This window comes from Engystomops pustulosus, chromosome 7 (genome assembly GCF_040894005.1).
Source record: "Engystomops pustulosus chromosome 7, aEngPut4.maternal, whole genome shotgun sequence".
Classification (NCBI taxonomy): Eukaryota; Metazoa; Chordata; class Amphibia; order Anura; family Leptodactylidae; genus Engystomops; species Engystomops pustulosus.
Genome location: NC_092417.1, coordinates 75,597,935 through 75,618,064, shown reverse-complemented (window position 1 = coordinate 75,618,064; position 20,130 = coordinate 75,597,935). Strand labels below are relative to the sequence as shown.

The window sequence follows — 20,130 nt, the reverse complement described above, 5'->3', positions numbered from 1 at the left end:
TATATTCTCTCCAGTAATGTAACGTAAAGAGCGTGCTGACGTGGGGCGGAGCAAGGCAGTGCCGGCTTCCAGGCTGTTCTAGTAACTTCCACACCATATATAAGTGACGTGCTTAAGCCGGGGGCGCAGAGACCGGGCACAAGGTGGTAGTTGAGACGGCATGGCTAAATGGGGACAAGGAGATCCGCGCTGGATTGTAGAGCAGAGGGCGGACGCCACGAATGTCAACAACTGGCACTGGTGAGGGGACATCGTGTTATATTAGCCTACACTATGGCACCTGAGCTTAGAGCATCCCTCATCCGTGTGCCTATTATATAATGTACCTTACAATCATAGGTGTGACTACACTTCTTACATCAAGGGTTGCGTTAGACGCGACCATTAGCTAGTCTGCCTCCATTACTGCATAGTGCTGCATGTAACACTGTCATTGTGGCATTTATTTCAAGTGGTCCATGTGACAGATCTGGCAGGTAATCTGAACATGGCCTTATACTGTACTGTATCTGCAATGGAGAGAATATCATATGCACATCAGTATTGTTATATGAGCAAGTAAATATTACACCAATATTAAAGGGGATGGCCACCTCCTTGATGTTAACCAAAATCCTTCAAAAGGTCTAAAATACATTGAGCTCTTATAAAAGTAATGGTCTCTGCCCTGGTCTACATGGACATGCGATGCTGCAGCCCATCATGTCCATATGAAGCACCATGATGCTTGGTCCCCATGATGCATTAATAATCACACTACAATCTCTCAAGAAAAGGAGGATGTGAACTTTTACAAGGCATTTGAAACCAGAGTACTGGTGTGGGACCTAGGACACGGCAGTCTGTGAATGGGGTGGTTGTTAATTTTAAGCATATTGCCTGGTTACAATTGATGATATCCTTAAGATATTTTTGTGGGGGAGGTTATCCAAAACTTGGGAGCACCAGGTTACTGTCCATTCTGTGTTTTGAACTGCAGCTGACGTGTATAGGAATACATAAAGAACGGACAGACCTTAAAGGAAACCTACCACTTTAAAATGACCCTTCTGACCCACAAATACCTTAAGCTAGCTCAGGATGAGCTGATGCCGGACCATATTTTCAATTAAACCAGAAACCGCTGTATTTGTACAAAAATGATTTTCTTGTGGTAGTAAAATCTCCCTTCGGCGCTTCTGTAAGCGTCATACGGCGCGCACCCCAGACCCTGCTCCGCGATCACGCTCTCGTCAGCGCCGCTCCCGTCACTAATTTTGCTGTGCCCGAGAGCCGGTGACGTCACCGAGCTCTCGGGCACACTAGCGCATGCGCACCACCTCCTCCCGCCGCGTCTCGGCCGAATCCCATTGCGCATGCGCGAAGCCTCGTAGTGGCAGTGGAGGGAACCCCCCCTTTCGTTGGTGGGAGCGGCGAGCATAGTGTTTTTTTTAATGTTCACTCACCCCCACGGTCTTCTCTCCGAAGCCTCGCGATACTACGAGGCTTCGGGACTTCGCACAGCAAAATTAGTGACGGGAGCGGCGCTGACGAGAGCGTGAACGCAGAGCAGGGTCCGGGGTGCGCGCCATATGACGCTTACAGAAGCGCCGAAGGGAGATTTTACTACCACAAGAAAATCATTTTTGTACAAATACAGCGGTTTTTAGTTTAATTGAAAATATGGTCCGGCATCAGCTCATCCTGAGCTAGCATAAGGTATTTGTGGGTCAGAAGGGTCATTTTAAAGTGGTAGGTTTCCTTTAACGCTTGGGTCTGTTCTTTGTGTCAGGACCTGCTGATTTTAATAGTGATGACCTATGTCACGTATCCCTTAAATTGCAGACAGCTTACATTCAGGGGGATGGACAAGTGACTGCAGTCTGCCTCCATTCCTGCACAGTGCTCCATGTATCACTATTTCATATTGGCACCTAATTTCAAGTGGTCCATGTAACGGATCTGGCAAGTAATCTGAACATAGCCTTATACTGTACTGTACCTGCAGTGGTGAGCGACTATGATATGCACTTCAGTATGATTCAGTATTATCCTATGGATCTCTTAAATTGCAAACCTCTTACATTCAGGTGACTGGGCAAGCAACCATTACATACTTCTTAATTTTACTTTGTACTTAACACTGCTGAGATTACTATAACCCAGTATAGTTCTGTGAAGCTTACCGTTCTCACTGTTAAACTATTTTACATTGTGTTTATTTTATTGCAGTTATAAGCAATGTCTGCCATCATGGTTTTCAGCCTCTGTCCATCATTGACATGCATTGGTCCTCCTGCAGTATGTACTTTGAGAGGTCTTAAAGCTCTAGGAACCCTCCCCTGCAGTCTGACCCCTGTTCTGGGATATTCTGCAGCTGACTGGTATATAAATAACCTGGTGAGAGAAGGAGCTGTCCTGATAATAGCTAGTACCCACATGAACCAGGCACATGTCATCCATATACCCTGAGACTGCAGAACTACATGCACTGCTTTTACATGGCTGTTATAGGGTGAATCTGTTGTGGACAGTGACTATGATGGTTAATTGGTATTTACTTCAATGGAAATTCTCCTTAACAGACTGCAAAAATTAGGGATTTTTAAGTAAAGATGTGGTACCTTCCCAAAACTAGAATCAAAAGCATGACATTGGTGAATGGCAGCTCAAATACTATTTATTATTATATATTTATAATATTGAAATGGCTGATCTTCAGTTCATAGTGCTGCCACTTTAGGCTTGTTTCACATTATGTTTTGTGCTATACATTGTAAGGACATGTCGGAATCACCCCCCCTCCCAACGTGTCTTTACAATCTATGGCATAGACGTATGCTCATACAGTGGGATACGTCGCCTAGGACCCCAACGAATGTGGGTGAGGAGTGTACATTGGCGGCAGCTGGCGATTGGCTGCTGCCAATGTAGGAGGTGTTTCCCCAGTTATGTCTCTATATGGACAGTGACATCACCAGGTCACCTCCCCCCTTCCCTGCAGAGCAACTTATGCACTTAGCAAGCCTGGAGGAGTTACATTAGCTCTCCATAGGCTACTATTGCTTCGCTGAGCATATACATCACTCAGCAGGTGGAAGCTGGATGGAAAGACCTAGCTTGCTGTTACCTTTTTCGCTGGATGCGATGTATAGTGGACAGACACTGATCCTACACTGCTGTGTGCACTCATGTGCAGGCTGACATGTATGCAGCATGAATGTTGCAGGTTGCAAATCTAGTACAGAAGGGTCAAAAGGTTCTTCATGTCCTTGGCTCTTAGCTGAGCTTTAACATTGTAGACTGTGCAAATGGCTGTTGTGATGGTGATCAGCAGTCTGAGCCTGTGAGATGGGATGGAAATCATGTACCTCAGACTCCAATAACACCTACTGCCAACGTTTGTTCTCATCAGTTATTATAACCTCCACTCCTCACCCTGGGGTCATCATGCTGCACATGCAGATAGACTTGGCTCACAGACACGCGCAATCTTCAAAGTTAGTCCATGTGCTGATCAGGCAGATATGACATCTAGCAAATCACAGGAAATTACTTCCTCTGGTCCAGAACTTCATGACTGCTTTTCCTGACTATAACTTATCACTTGTAGCACCTTTCCACAATATACACTTGATAACCATAGTTACTTATAGTATAATTTCCCCTGAATAAACATACAATGCTCCTTAGTAATATTGTCCCTCCCTATTGACCCTCCTAAATTATGGCCCAGTTGTGACTGCTCTTCTCCAGGCAGATGTCTTGACTATTTTTTTTTTTTCTCCCCACAGGACAGAACGAGATGCCACAGCCTGGTCCACAGACAAACTAAAGGAGCTGTTCCTGGCAGTCAGTGTGAAGGGGGAGGAGGGCAGCTGTGAGGTGACAGAGGTCAGCAAGCTGGATGGAGAGGCCTCCATCAACAACCGCAAAGGAAAACTCATTTTCTTCTATGAGTGGGATGTCAAGCTGGATTGGACAGGTGAGTACAGCACTACTTTAAATATATGTCCTTTTTAGGTTGCATTGTCAACCAATTTTTTTTTTTGTTTCCATTGTGCCGATATGTTGGGAAGATTCCTGACGTACCCTAAAATCTATGGGCTAAAATGGATTCCATTGTGTACATCATCCTGCTCCTCCACCTTGAAGGCTGGAGGAGGAGCAGTAAACATCAGCAGCAGACATTTATTGGCTGGTGTTTTCCCCCAGTGATGTCACTGTCCTTATATCGACACTAGCATCTTTGGGGACTTCCCTCAGTAGAAAGAATGCACTACATTGCATTCTTCACCCATTGCCGTTGTAGAGGTACAACAGGAAATAAATCAACATTGTACAATGTTCCCCGCTGTGACAGACCAGATCAATATTAAGAAACTGCTTTTATATATGGGGTAGGAACACTTCTACATACACAGAGTGCGTCTACAGGATTATTCTACAATATTAAGAAACTTTCAAATTTAATACATGGCTTATAATAGTTAAGCTAGGAACACCAATTAAACCATTACAGGCAGTACAAGGTAGGTTTGTTCTTAAGTTGAATTTGTATGAAAGTTGGAAGTGTGTAATTTGTGATTGTAATCCAAGCCAAACATTTTTTGGTCTCTGACTATTGGACTTGTTGGGTTGTAATAAGAACCAGTAGCCAAGGGCTAAAGTACAGTGACTTATCAACATCCAGAGGTCCGTTTGTAACTAGGGGTCGGGTGTTCTTAAGTCGGGGACTGTCACTATATGGCTGAAATGGGACAGTCGCCAATCACCCATATGATATAAATGCTCTGTGTGGCTATAGAGCAGTGGTGGCGAACCTATGGCATGGGCGCCAGGAGTGGCACTCGAAGCCATTTCTGTGGGCACTCAGACCATTGCCCCAGGACAGAGTTAACCCAATAGGACCAAAACTTCCTGCAGTCCCAGGAAACTTGAGGGATGCTGCTCTCAGCGCTATTTTAAAGCGACCACTTCATTGGCTATTTGGAACTGCGGGAAAGTTGAGAAATTTTTTACATAACTGCAATATCTTTGGAGGTACTCCCTGCTGGACCCACCATTCTTCCTCTACAGAGACACCCTGGAGAGAATCTATAATGAGTCTAAATTTGCCCTCCTTCTTTCAGCTGTATTGGTGGCCTCAGGGAGCCGATACGATTGAAAGATGTGGAAGAACAGGTAGCTAATAAGTCACTGCTTAAATAGCCATGTTGGCATTTCTAAGTAAATAAGTGCCTTTTGCTTGTAGTTTGGGCACTCTGTCTCCAAAAGGTTCGCAATCACTGCTATAGAGTATAATCTTAGAATCAATAGTATTGTGCCTTGTGGAATAATCCTAAAACAGGGTAAAACTCAGATTAATGGATAGGAAGGTAAAGTGTAGTCACTGATGAAGAAATGGTGACCAACAGCCACATGGCCTGAATCCATAACGAATTGGAAAGGAAGCTACGTGTGGCAAGTATAAGCCGCTATTTGATTGGATTTCCTGTGTGAAATTAGTTGTTTTAGAGAGAATCCACGCTGCAGACAGTGTTTGGTAGCAGCCCTGTATCACATTTTGTGGAGTCAGTAGAAGCAGGACTGTGGAAAAACTTCTAGCTGGACTTTGAGCACAGTGCGACATCTCCTCAAACTTCTGTGTTCCTTGATCACTGCATTCAAACTGCTCCCCAGCCCCTCCCCTCTGTCATATCTAACCTGAAGGCAGATACTGCTTTTACTCAGCAAATAGGAGGGGCTATGCAGCTGCTAAGTGGAGAGATCTCGCAGTAGACCAGCTACAATCATAGAATATAAATGCATTTTTCACATTCCTATTGCTGCTAACACACAAAGATATGATTACACAGATCTCCACGGCTGGAGATCAAAATTTCTGCTAAACTCCCTTAAAAAAATGCCACAATTAATTAGCACATTGTATGTTACATTATCACTGGAAACGGGCAGAATTGGTACCTTAAAGGGAACCTGTCCCCAGAGACTCCCCTCCTCTGAAAAGGCTCGCCATCCGGTCTAAACTTCTCAGTTAGATTGGTACTATTATAGGTTACATCTGATCGCTTTCTATTATATTTATATAATGTATTGTTTCAGTTTGTCTTGTACTAATATGCGGCCATGCGTTGCAGACATGGAGGTCTTCATGGCTCAGTGTGTTTTTTTTTTTTTTTTTTGTTTTGTTTTTTTGTTTTGTATTTTTTGTTTAATAGGACTTTCCAACTCTGGAATGAAGTACAAGGGTCATGTGGAGATCCCAAACCTCTCTGATGAAAATGATCCCAGCGAAGTGGAGGTAAATGGCTGTGTATTGGTGTAAAAGACTTTTATTTTGTGTGTGTGTGTTGTTGTTGTTTTTTTTTTTTTTTTTTAGGACAGACTGTATCACTGTAAGATTCCCTTTTTGCTATAGTTATAGGTGACTTTATTGACTCTTCTGTAGGTCAGAGTTTCTTTGGCAAAGGATGAGCCTGACACAAACCTGATAACACTGATGAGGAAGAGTGGAGTGCAACAGATACGGGAGGTTGTGGCCCAGTACATCTCCACGCTCAAGACAGGTAGGTGTATCTGTATTTTCTGCAAAGCTTTTGGAACAATAATTTGTTATTATAGCTGGAATTTTACTGCTTGCCCCCTTGGGATGTTACAGCCTCAAAATGACAGGTGTATGTTTTGGGTTTTTTTTTTCGTTTTTTTTCGCAGAGTTCACACAAGGGATGATTTTGCCCACTAAAAATGGAGTCTCTCACACAGGTGTAACAGATTCAATGCAGAAAGTGGCTCCTCCAGTGGTAAGTTTTCCTTGTCTCACATTTTGGGATGGGGATTCCATATTTTGTTTTTGAGGGTGTGACTCCAGGATAAAAGCATAAGGCCCCAGCCCTGCCAATGCTGTCTATTCTGAGCTTTGCTGTACACCCAAGCTGAGTTTTGTTGCCATCTAGTGGTCACTGTGCGGTATGATTTTGCAGCCTATAGTAAAGCATCAGTTGTATAGAATATAATTATTTTCTCATGTACGGCTACATTCACATCACGTATTTTTGAACATATTTGGTGTACTGTTGGTGGAGGCCTCCTTCTTCTCTCCCTATATCTCCCCATACAGATACTTCATGTCCACTCTGGTTGATTAAATGCTGCACTATACAGTATACATTCAGCTTTGGGGGGACAAAACCACTGTTTGGCATCCATCCCTAACCTAATTGTCCTTATATAGAGACCCCCTAAACATCGGCCTCAGCAAATCATTGCAGATGTTGGCCCCTCCTAATGCTTTCGTGGGAGTAACTGAAATGGAGGACATTATGAATGGAGCCTAAGGCTATATTTGGCATGGTAAATGTCTGAAGGTTCCCCTTGATAGACATTGGAAAGAATGAACCAATCTTTTGTCATCTCTGTAGACTCAGGACAAGACTGTGATTTCTCAGAACACTGGAGTGAAGATCCCCACTTGTAAGGTCAGCATGAAGGAGATGTTCCTGACGTCCCCTGAGGAACTATACAGGGTTCTTACCCGACAGGAGGTAATATTTGATAGCATTTCATAGAAAGATTTGAGCTTGTGGATACAGGACTCTTTGTCCTCCAGTCATGGTGCTTATCTCTTGGCCTGAGGTGTAAACAATTTCTTGTCTTTTTTTCTGCAGCTGGTACAAGGATTCACACATGCACCAGCCACAGTGATGGCAGAAAAGGGCGGCAAGTTCCAGCTACTGGGCGGCAATGTCAGTGGAGAGTTTATAGAACTGGTGAGCACCGATTTGGGACCGATTGGGGGCACTTCTGTATAGGGTCAGGCAAAGGTTGATGTTCACCTGAAAATTTTTATTGTAGGAGTCTGAGAAGCGTATTATTATGTCCTGGAGATTCAAGACGTGGCCAGTAGGTAAGTCTCTGACTTCATCTAGCATATAACCTGATGTCCAGTCATATGCGGTAGTTGTATTTGCATATAATTTACCATTTTATTTCCGAAATGACATTACGTGAGAACTTTAATACATAGCAGAGGTGTTGGCTCAGTAATATATAGGAAGATCTTGTCAAACTGATAAAATGTGTCTTCTATATTTATTTATAACGGGTACAAATTTGTAGTCCAGAACAATAACCTGAAATGCGTAGACATGAAAATACACACACCATGAAGTATTGAAATAGATGTTTGTTTTTTTTTTTTAATTCACTATTGTGCCTGTTTAGTGCCAACCAACACATGGGTGTAGGCTACATCCAGGGTTTCATAAATGCATCAGTTTAAGGATGTGTATATTTAAGCACATCGGTAAAGCTGATGTGTGGTCCTTTTTCCCCCCCATAGGGCACCATGCGACCATCACGCTGTCCCTTACAGACAAGGGGGGAGAGACAGAGCTGCAGATGGAGGCACGAGGCGTTCCCCAGAGTGAGGAGCAGCACATGAAGGATGGCTGGAAACGATATTACTTTGATGGCATCAAGCAGACTTTTGGTTATGGGGCAATGCTCTTATAATGGGAGGGGGGCAGGGGGAGGGATTATTTTTTACCATTGTATAAATGAGGATATACTTGTACTGTGGACTGAACATTGTATTTAATGTGGCAGGTATGACCAACTCGGGATTGATATTTGCACTGATCACCGGTTCTTGGGTGTATATTGTCAACCCAGCCGTCTGCAGCTGTTCATATTGTCACTTCAATAAATGTGTGTAAATTATTAGTCTGAGTGAAGCAGAGCTGTGATTGTACATGGGATGGCTGCCATGGATACAGCCCACCCTGTCAGCTATATTGCCTGCATTACACATTTTGCTCTTGTCTGCCTGAATATTCAAATGCCACACTACCCACGTTGGGGAAGTGGATTCTGGGATTCTATCACTAAGTACAGCAACTTTCCTATGGTCCAGGAAACTGTAATTTTGGAAATACTTTGAACAATTGAAAGGAAACCATTGCAGTGAAAACAGATTTTCTGTGTAATATGTACATTTATGAATTTATTGTGCTGTACTATTAAGGCATGTCGTGGTTAACCCTCTATGCATATTGAGAACTCCATAAACTGGAGGGGTGGCGAGATCCATGGTTGCATGTGCCACCATATTGGATTTTCATGGTGTGCTCTACAGTTACTGCTGATCTATTTGTGTATGTATTACCGCTAGTATGTTTGTGTGCAGTATAGCCTCTGCATGATTATATTTCTATTTGCAGTATAATGATTTGAGATAAATGTTTTGGTTTTTTTTTAATAGTTGGCTGCTTTGCTTTCTTTAAAGTGGCAGAGGGTAGGAAAGGCTTGGACAGCAGAAAAAGCAAGTGGGCCCTTTTTATTAAAATTGAGTTTGGAAGTGGGGGCTAGGAATTTACATTAACTAATTTCTTGATGTTTTTTTTTTTTATTTTGGGGGGGGGGGGGGCTCATCAATTTTATAGTTTAAAGGGAATGTGTCATTGAAAAAATAACAAATCATGTTAAACTGTAATTTTTAGTTTACTGTGAATATAATTTTTATTTTCCCATTAAAGGAAATTTTGATGATTTTTTTTTTTTTTTAATATATATACATTTTCCAAAAAAAAACTGCAGTCTGTCATACATACCAGTGATAAGACGGCTGTAAATAGAGGCCCTGTACACAGGTAGGAGAGAGCAGGAGGAAGCAGTTTTCCTTTTGGCAGGGGACATCTCCACTTATGGGTAGCAGTTACATGTGACACCGGTGATTATCTTCTGCTTCTAATGCAGAACTTCATGGTAAATTCTCCCTATAAACAGTGTTCATACTCCTATAGTATGAATTTTGTGTTATGGCATTAGGAAACCTTCAATACGCTAAAACAGTGATGGTGAACCTTTTTAGAGACCAAGTGCCCAAACTAAAACCAAAATCCACTTAAAGTGCCAATAACACAGCAATTAATTACTCCCTACTGTCAAAGCTTTCAATTGTATTGGTGTCAGATTATCATTGTGGCTTCCCTCCAGATTCTCCTGGAGCTCCAATGATCCAGCTTATTCATCACCTTCTCGCTCTTCCCACAGTCATAGGCAGCTAAGGATGAGTCTCTAAAAAGAGCAGCGAACACGGCACATCCTGGGACTGCAGATGGAGGCCTTGAGTCCTGTCTGGGGTGATGGCAAGGGTGCCCTCAGAGAGATATCAGAATGCCACCTCTGGCATCCGTGCCATAGGTTCTCCAACACTGTGCAAAAAATATTCAGTGCCAAGAGGAGTTATTGAGGAAGTGGTTATTGTCTTGTTTTTACCGGTGAGGGTCTTACCCCCGTTTCTTAAGTAATTGGGGGAGATGTATCAATTTGTCTTTGCAAGAAAACCTGAGTAATTTGCACCTGAAACGCTGTGCGCCATGTTTACTGAAGGTTTTAAGCTGTTTTCTAACTCCTCTGAAACAGGGGCATGACTAGACAGAAAATTCAATATTCAGGTGCAGCAAAGTAGACCAACTAATAGGAGGTGCAAAAACTTACCAGTCTTGGGCACCTTTCACACATATGCTCACTCCTCTCCATAGGGGTGCAGAACAGCCATAAATAAGGAAAAGTTGGGTAGTCTTTTTCCCTTCGACTGCTTGGAGCAGTAGGCAATACAGGCAGTCCCCGGGTTACATACAAGATAGGGTCCGGAGGTTTGTTCTTAAATTGAATTTGTATGTAAGTCGAAACTGTATATTTTATAATTGTAGATCCAGACAAAAAAAATTTTGGCCCCAGTGACAGTCGGAGTTTAAACATTTTTTGCTGTAATGGGATCAAGGATTATGAATAAAGCTTCATTACAGTTTGCAGCTCATTATTGCAATCTGGGACGATAAAAAGCATTCAGAAAGCTTCTCCAGAGGTCAGAGGGGCCTGTCTGTAAGTAGGGGACTGCCTATACTTCTATTCATATGAATGGATGTATTGTCCACTGAAATTAATGTGGCTACATGTTACCCGTATCAAAATAACTGGATATTCATTTAAGGGATCATTCACACTTGATTCATGTCTGCTATTCATGATGTTCACAGCCAGAACACTGGTGGGTCTTTGCTTTAAAGGAAATCGCTAAACAAAAGGATATAAACACCTTCGCTCTTCATAAACTGTCCATCGCTAGTCTTGACACACTTGGATTAATTAGCAGCGCGGGGATGATGTATTCAGGCGCTCCCTCGCCACCTTTCTCGTGCTGGGAGAGGGAGTTAACGTCACGCAAGAGGCATGCATAATTAGCAGCCTGGAGTCCCGTACATCTCGGCCCTGCGCTCCAGGCTGCTAATTATACGTTTCTTTTCTATGTGATCCCAGTATGTTAAGACTAAAGACGGTACACCGGCATCAAGATGAGTATTTCAAGCATTTTTTTTTTCTTTAACTTTAAAAATCGGAGGATCTGAACAATCATGTAAACTGTGATTTATCAGAAATGTCTGAGAGCAGAACTGTTCTCGTTGCCCATGGCAATCAGTCTAGCTTTCTGTGGAGCTCTGGTTTCCATGGGCAACTAGAACAGTTAACATTTAAATGTTTTTATTGAAATGTAAGTGGCATACATATCATACAGGGAGTAATTATCAGTGAGTGAAATATGTACAGTAAATGACATCATGCAGGGAAATGTATGTTAAGGTAATACAATGTTCACAGATATTATTCCCTGACCACACAGAACCATGAACCTACACAATGCAATAACTTGTCAACTAAATGGTAATAAAATTGTTCAGTTGCAGTATTATTAATGCTCCCATACATTGCTAAATGATGGAAAAACACATACCTCAAATGGAGAAGGAAAGAGAGAGTAAAAAACTGAAAGGGGAGAATAGAGGATATAGATGTAGATCAAGTCAAAAGGGTAGAGAATGGGAGCAGACGTAGTCCATCATTGCTTTAGTGGAAGTAGTTGTAATCAGGAGAACCATGAAATACCATGGGGACCAGCAGTCGCAGTATTGGATGAGTTTTGTCAGTCAGCTCCTCCATCCGCTGAATATGAGCTATTTCTTTGAACCAATCAGAAACAGAGTGCGTTCTGGTGCTCTTCCAGACTCTGCGGGGATGATGGTTCTAATTGCTAACAAGAGGTGGCTGTTCTGGCATTGAGATGGTTTTTCAGATAGGATATGGCAAGAAGGAGAGCAAAACTATAGAGGGCTCGTTAGTTAGCATGACAGCCATAACTTCTTAACTACCGCCAAAACCTTGTTCCAGAAAGCCTTTACATTCGGACAGGCCCACCAGATAGTCATTGGGGGCACATTTACTAAGGGTCCGTCGGACACATTTTTGTCGTGTTTCGCAAATTTTTCCGTTTTGTGCTGAATTGCCCCGGCTTTTTGGCGCACGCGATCGGATTGTGTTGCATCGGCCCGGCTTGCATGCGACACAATTCGGACAAACCGCAGATTCTAAAAACCAAATTGTGTTGCAAGATCAGCACTCAGCGGGAAGAAGGTGAACTCCAGCGGACCTCAGCGGGGAAGCGACACATGCAGGAAATTGAACGGACGATCTTAGTGAACTGCAGCAGCTCAGAATCCTCGTTGGACATTCCGGATCGGCCGCGTCAACGGGTCGAGTAGGTAAATGTGCCCATTGTTCCCACTGCTGGGGAGCATCACCAGCACGGATCAGAAACCAAAGGGTATATGGAATGCAGCTTAGCTGGGACCCTATACAAGCAAGGCAAAATTTTATAATTAGTCTTCTGTGCTTTACAAGATATTGAGAACCGGTGGCAGAGATCAAATGATCGGAGCCAAACAGCTTCCAGAAAAGTTTTGCCGATTTCACGCTCTGGACAAAAGGTGGAAGAGAGGATGACTGTGAGGATATAATTATGGCACAAATCGCAGAGATTCAGCCCTCCGTCATGGCCGGGGATATGCAAAGATTCTCAAACGTGGTAAGATCTCTGTGGAACTTACGGTTGGTCTTTCAAGTGGCGTAGTAATGCACAAGTGGCTGAAATTCCCAGGATGATCTAGTGGATTAAACCAACATGGGGATAGAAAAAAAGAACTGGACTGCTCATCCACACACTGTACAATGATCTACTGCCCCTAGGCTAAATTTTCAAAACAAAATTGAGGTTCTTAGTTACATTTTGATCAAATTGTATAAGCCCACTAACCACTTCAAGGTGACCTCGTTATAGTTGGTCCCTACGTTATTGTGTGCGGTATCACATGGCATCCCTCGGCAGTAGATCATTGTATATGATGTGTGGATGTGCGGTCCAGTTCTTTTTTTCTCTTCCAATGTTGGTTATGATTTAGTAGACTTTTGGTGTTCTGGAAGCAGGGCTTCAACAGGACGGATCCCAGACGTTGTCAGAACATCCCTGAAGGACAAAGGAGGATCCGCTGTAGACCTACCCAAGAAAGAGCTGCTATTGCCAGAGGCAAAGTCAGGGTTACTTGTGATAGGGACCAAAGGGCCATCTGAAGGGAAAAGAACCCGCCTTCTTGATCGCGGCCTAGATAAAACTAAAGGCAGCTCAGATTTCCTTAGCGTAGTCGGAGGTACCCAGGAGAGCGGTTGTGGGGATAGGTCCGCCTCCAGTTACACCCAGAGCTTGGTTTTCACATGATGTAAACCAGTGATTTTCAACCTTTTTTGAGCCGCGGCACACTTTTTATACTTAGAAAATCCTGGGGCACACCACCAACCTAAATAGCACAAAATTACACTAAAACAGTCATAAAAGGCCTCCCTTTACTAATAAAAAACCCCTAGCGGCCTCCCTTTACTAATAAAAACCTCTAGCGGCCTCCCTTTACTAATTAAAAGACCCGAGCTGCCTCCCTTTACTAATCAAGAGCCCCTAGTGGCCTCCCTTTACTAATTAAGAGCCCCTAGCGGCCTCCCTTTACTAATTAAGAGCCCCTAGCGGCCTCCCTTTACTAATTAAGAGACCCTAGCGGCCTCCCTTTACTAATTAAGAGACCCTAGCGGCCTCCCTTTACTCATTAAGAGCCCCTAGCGGCCTCCCTTTACTAATTAAGAGCCCCTAGAGGCCTCCCTTTACAAATTAAGAGCCTGTAGCGGCCTCTCTTTACTAGTTAAAAGGCCCTAGAGCCCCCCCTTTACTAATTAAAAGGCCCTAGAGCCCCCCTTTACTAATTAAAAGGCCCTAGAGCCCCCCTTTACTAATTAAAAGGCCCTAGAGGCCTCCCTTACTAATTAAAAGGCCCCAGAGGCCTCCCTTTTCTAATTAAAAGGCCCTAAAGGCCTCCCTTAACAAATAAAAAGCCCCAGCCTACCTTTACTAATAAAAAAAAAGACCCTAGCTGCCTTCCCTATACAAATAATAACCTTATATACTTACCCTTGATGTCTTCTTCCACGTACCTTCACTCCTAATGGCGATCCGCCCACCTTCTGTAGCTCCTGCACCGCGCGCCTCTGGTCACGTGGAGCAGGAGCTACAGAAGATGGGCGGATCGCCGACGCGGGGCTTGGAGGTAAGTATGGGCGCAGAAATACGGGGCAGCTCTACACAGGGGCAGCGTAGTTCGGGGAACTTTCCCCGCGGCACACTCAACCTTGTGTCGCGGCACACAGGTTGAAAATCACTGATGTAAACAATCCATAATCCTAGTAGCAGCTGCTGCTATGAAATATGCTGTAAGTCAGGAAGGGCCAGTCCTCCAGCTGACTTTCTGCTTATTAAAATCGCTCGCGCCACTCTAGATGGGGATGAAGCTCACACAAATTTTCCAATTAAGGAAGTGAACTGGAAGAAGGACCCAGGCAGGCCTATTGGGATGGTCTGAAATAAGTAAAAGCGCCTCGGCAGGACTGTCATTTTAATGCTATTAATGCGCCACAGCCACAATATCAGCAATCCCTTCCAAGAGACCTTCTTAAGAGCTAGAAGAAAGGGGGTATAGTTCAGAGAAAAAATGTCTTTTATATTTGACCTGTACGCCTAGGTATTTGATAGGGCGTGCCGTCCAGGAGAACAGAAGTCACGCACGGAGGGTAGCTGCCAGAGTAGGGTCTAGACCAATCCCCGTTGCCACACTTTTAGAGACGTTGACTTAATAGTTGCTAAAATAACTGTATTCGTGAAGCACTCATGGCAGAGCAGACAAAAAAGTGTGTGACTCACTGAGGTACAAAAGCACATCATCCGCTAAAGCAGAACATTTGTAGTGACGGGAACACCCACCCTTCCCCTGACAGAGTCAAGGAGATGTTCCATCCCAGCGCATAAAGCAGGGGTTACACGGGGCTTGTCCCATTCTTGATAGGGATAGGGGGAGAAAGAGTTTCATTCACTCTAATCCTAACTCACGGGTCGTGATATAGTGCCAATATACAAGCTAGCATGGTGTTCCCTATGCCATAATTCCTTAGGGCCCCTTCCAGGAAGCCCCAGTCCACCCTGTCGAGCACTTGTCTAAAGAAAGCAAGACCATGGACTGTCTTGATATGCGCATATGGCTTACAATGGAGAAAGTCTTAAGCATATTCTTGCTCACTTTATGTGTGGGGATGAATCCCACCTGATCAGGGTGGACTAGTGTTTCCAGGTGACATGCCAATCTATTTGCTAGAAGTTTGGCAAACAATTTAGCATCAACATTCAGTATTCAGAGATCAGACAATAGCTAGCACATTGTTGGGGATCTTTTCCTTCTCTAGGGAGCACCGAGATATGATCCTGAAGAAAAGCAATGTAGATTTGCGCCGTGTATCAGAAAAGATCAGAAAGATGTGAAGACAGGGGCATGGTCTGCTAGCAGGGTGGATCCTATTGAAGATAAGAGAATGCTGGATAGAAGATTTTGATTAGTGAAGACGTAATCTATCCTACTAAAGACATTGGGGCTCATTTACTAAGGGTCCGAACGCCGCACTTTCCAGATGATTTCCGTTTTGTGTCGAAATGCCCCAGGATTTTGGCGCACGCAATCAGATTGTGTCGCATCGGCGCCGGCTTTCACGCAACAGAAATGGGGGGGGCGTGGCCGTCGGACAACCCAAAGGATTCGGAAAAACTGCAGAATTTAAACAAGAATTTGTTTCGCAAGATCAGCACTTACATGCACCGGGACGAAGAAGGTGAACTCCGATGGACCTTGGCGCAGCAGTGACACCTGCTGGATATCGTGCGTACAAGCTTAATGAATCCCAGCAGACCCGAAAACGCGTCTCGGGATCGCGACTGGACCGGGTAAGTCAATGTGCCCCATTGTGCGGTGCAGAATAAAAGGTATAGTCTCGTGCATCAGGATTGGCAAGTATCGCATTGAATGCAGCTTCTATGTAATTTTGTTAATATGTCTGTATGCTAGAAGAGGTCTGCTCGACGAAGTTTCAAGAGCAAGGTTCACAGGAAAGGGGTCAATAGACATAGCGTTCTAGTAAGAAAGTCTGCCTGTTGGCAGCAGTTGGGAGCATAAAGGTTAGCAAAGGTCAAAACCATGCCTTGCATTTCGAATTTAAGGAAAATATACCTAGCAAGCACATCTATTTTGATGTCGAGCACCTTTAGAGGGACGGATTTGTGCACTAATATTGATCTTGATTGTTCTTGAAGCCTACAAAGCTGAGGGAGTGGAATTGGGTCTCCTGAAAACAAATCACATGGGCTTGTTGCTTATGGAGAGAGTACAATATTTGGGACCGGTTATTAGGCGAGTTAATACCTTTGGCATTCAGTGAGACAACTGTCTCACTGATGTCGACATGTTGGACTACTCGTGTCTGTGGACAGTCAAGGGTAATGAAGACAAAAGGAAGAAAGAGGAATAGAAGAAACAACAGAAAAAGAAACTGTACGCACTTCCCTAAGAAAAGAGAGAACGCTGCTCAAGACACTTTGAAAAACCGAGGATCATAGATAGCTCTAATGGGGGGTGTAGGGAGGCACAGCAGATTGGTTAACCAAAAGTGCTCCACAGGAGAGGGGAATATTGAGCAGAAAACACAAGAAGAAAACCAATATAAAAGGTTACATTTAAGATGGGTGATATGTGCTCCTCCTGACCACAAGATAATACAACATGTATTATGTATGTACCTCATACCTAGGTACATATAACATAAACAGTCAATATACCAACAAAATAGTGCAGGTTTCAAGAACTTCAATGTACATCACTGCCACCCGGGATGCTTAACAGAAGTGACAGTCCTGCGATTCACTCCGTTGACTTCTGATCCCTGGAGTGAGGAGCACAGACTCTTAGGTGTTGTGGCCTTGGTGAACCTAGACGGTGGGAGAAGCCAAAGTACCTGAGCCAAAACACTGAGGACCATGTTGGTAGTTGAAGTCAAGTGTGGTCAGAAAGGCCTGGAGTCCCTCAGGATGAGATAAGGATGCTTGTTTTGAGCCGCTCCTTGCATGCAATGCAAAAGAAAAGCCCCATCCATAGACAATATTGTGATTCTGGAGCACCAACAGCAGGAGCTTGAGGGACACTCGAAGCCTAAGGGTGCGCAGAAAGATGGACAATTTTGCACCATCAAAGTCTGTCTGGTCTGTCTCACCCGCTGCATAATATCTTCTTTCAAGGTGTAGTAATTGATGTGACATATCACATTGGGCAGTCTGCTAGGATCAGAGGATCGGGCTCTCAGAGCTCTGTGTACACAATCAATTTCTATATGCGTCTCAGGAGGGAGGTCCAGAAGCATGTTAAAGATACTCGTCACTGTAGGCAGGAGGTCTGGTGCCTGAGTGGCTTCAGGGAGACCTTCGGTGCATATGTTATTGTGAGGGTTCCTAGTCTCAAGGTTGTCCAGTTGGTCCACAAGGGTACAATGCGCCTGCTCAGAGTGCGGTGGAAATGCTTGTAAATCTTGTAAAGTCAACACATAAAAAATGTAATAAAAAGTGATCTAAATGTCGCACAGTCCCCAAAATGGTAGCAATGAAAATGTTAGGTCGTCCCGGAAAAAAAAATTTCACCTAAGCCAACGCCATACTCATAATTATGAAAACATTATTTGAGTCAGAATATGGTAAAATGAATATTTTTTTTTGGTACAAAGGTTTTAATGGTTTTTAAATCTATTAACACCTAATAAAACCTACCATACATACTTTAGTATAAGCCGAGGTACCCAATTTTGACACAAAAAACCTATTGACTCTAGTATAAGCCGAGGGTGGGAAAAGCATTGGTCACAGACTCTCCCAGTATATAGCCAGCCAGCCCCTGTAGTACGTAGCCAGTCAGCCTATATAGCCTGCAAGCCCCTGTAGTTAAAAAAAAAAAGTTAACACTGTACTCACCTTTCCGACGTCCCCCCTAGGTCCTCTTCTGCTTCTTCTGCTTCTCTTCGGCACGTTCCTCTCCTCCTTCGCACTTGGCCAGCATACAAAATGACGTCAGTCGCTTGCTGATGTCATTGTTTGTGAGCTGCCAGCACCACGAGGGGACCCAAAGAGGAGCGGAAGTTCCCAAAGAAGAGCTGAAGAACCCAAAGAGGATCCGAAGGACCCGAGGCAGCACCGGAGCATCGGAAGCAATAGAGGACCTACGGGGGACGTCGGAAATGTGAGTACAGGGTTAATTTTTTTATAGACTGGAGTATAAGGTGAGTTAGGGTTTTTTTTTTTATATACAGGGCTGCATCTGCCATGAGGCGTGATGAAAATCTTGCGTCAGGCGGCAGATGTGAGAGCCCTGGGGGGAGCGGCATGTTTCCATGTTTGTGGGTGAATCGGCCACCCGAATCACCTAACAAAAAAAAATGATTGCAGCAGTGGCTTTAAGTCACAAGGCCGCCGATGTCAGGGGGCCCACGGCACTCGTACTGCTCACTGCTGCTCATCTGGGCTGCACAGGTGATGGCTCTCGGGGAAGGTGGCGCCGCGGCAGGCACGTGTAATACAGCCTGGGAGAGAAGCAGTAAAGTGACATGGGCAGGATGTTGCTGTGCTGGGGGATGAGGGAGTGTAAAGAAGTTTGAATCCCCCAGAACTAGGAAGCCTCCAAGGCTCTCTCTGTGCCTCCTCCACAGCATCCAGGAGATCACCAAGCCATGTGCTGGAGCTGGTCTTCTACAAGGAGCTCCAGACCTCTGGAGCGGCAGCTTCTGTCTAAACACTGGCTCCTCTGTCTGCACTGGGAAGAGAACGAGGTGTGGAGGAGCCTGTGCCTGAGGACCATCAGCGAGGATGCACTGCCCACATACAAGGTGAAGGTAAGAGCCTTCAGCTCCAACTGAAGCTCATGCAGCATAATGGGGGTAGTTTTTCCCTTGTTCTGCCCCTCTTTTCCAGGGCTTGGATAAATTGTATTCCTTCAGGAGTCAGGTCTCCCCCTGTTTTGCGGGACATACTGGGAGTTGTAGTCCTGCAGGAACCATTCCACCCCCTATGCTCCAGAGCATGCTGGTAGTTGTAGTCCTGCATGAACTAGGCCTCCAGATCTCCCCTTCACACCTCATCTCCTCTGGGCTGGCACTTGTAGTCCTGCAGGGCTCCTCTATTCTTTCCTCTCCTTCAGAGCATGCTGGGAGTTGTAGTCCTAAGTTGTCCAGGTATGCTGATTGCTGACGCCGGCTCTGGATGACTGTATATACGAACACTAGCCCTCCTTTATGTAATAGTATGTCATGGGTTTACTCTCTTAGCATTCTGTCTTGGAGACTGTATATAATTATTCCATAGGAGCTGTAGTTTCTGTGTTTCTAATGAGTTCACTGCAAAGGGGCCCCTATTTTTAGGGGCACCATGTGGAGTTGTGCTGTATAGAGCTGAAGATGTTTGACTTGATGTTATGAATTCAGCAGAGAAAAATCATGGTCAGGAGAAATCGTAAAGAAGTCCCCTTCCTGAGCAGACCATCACCTGTAAGATACTAGATAATAGTCACTAACGTCTGTGTCACTGACTACTAGTGTGTGAGGTAACATCAGGCGCGGGTGGGGCAGCGTTTTCAAGTTTCGCCTCAGGCAGCAGAAAGGCTAGAATCAGCCCTGAGTATATACAATATATAAATTTGGTATCCCTGTGATTGTACCAAACCGAAGAATATATTAGTGATGCCATTTGGCACTCACAGTAAAAGACAAAAACAGAGCCCACAAGAAAATGGTGCTAAGGTGGTTTCTTGTCAATTTAACAGCATTTTGAATTTTACTTCCATTTCCAAGTATATGGCATTGAAT

At 44.2% G+C, this 20,130-nt stretch overlaps 1 protein-coding gene across 1 annotated transcript; it reads left to right on the top strand.

Annotated features, from left to right (window-relative positions):
• Positions 1-5: 5 nt before the first annotated feature.
• On the top strand, positions 6-8,703 carry AHSA1 (activator of HSP90 ATPase activity 1). The gene is made up of 9 exons (XM_072116792.1): positions 6-240; positions 3,774-3,964; positions 6,201-6,283; positions 6,431-6,548; positions 6,694-6,782; positions 7,401-7,523; positions 7,647-7,748; positions 7,834-7,885; positions 8,321-8,703. Exons 1-9 carry the CDS (start codon positions 161-163, stop codon positions 8,491-8,493), a joined length of 1,011 nt encoding a protein of 336 aa, XP_071972893.1. The 5' UTR covers positions 6-160; the 3' UTR covers positions 8,494-8,703.
• The last annotated feature ends 11,427 nt before the right edge of the window (positions 8,704-20,130 follow it).

What these genes read in the sequence shown, in the direction of transcription:
- AHSA1 (XM_072116792.1), top strand. Translation starts at nt 161, where the DNA reads ATGGCTAAATGGGGACAAGGAGATCCGCGCTGGATTGTAGAGCAGAGG. An exon ending in TGTCAAGCTGGATTGGACAG is followed by an intron (nt 3,965 to 6,200) that starts GTGAGTACAGCA and finishes TTTGTTTAATAG; the next exon opens with GACTTTCCAACTCTGGAATG. An exon ending in GTGGAGAGTTTATAGAACTG is followed by an intron (nt 7,749 to 7,833) that starts GTGAGCACCGAT and finishes TTTTTATTGTAG; the next exon opens with GAGTCTGAGAAGCGTATTAT.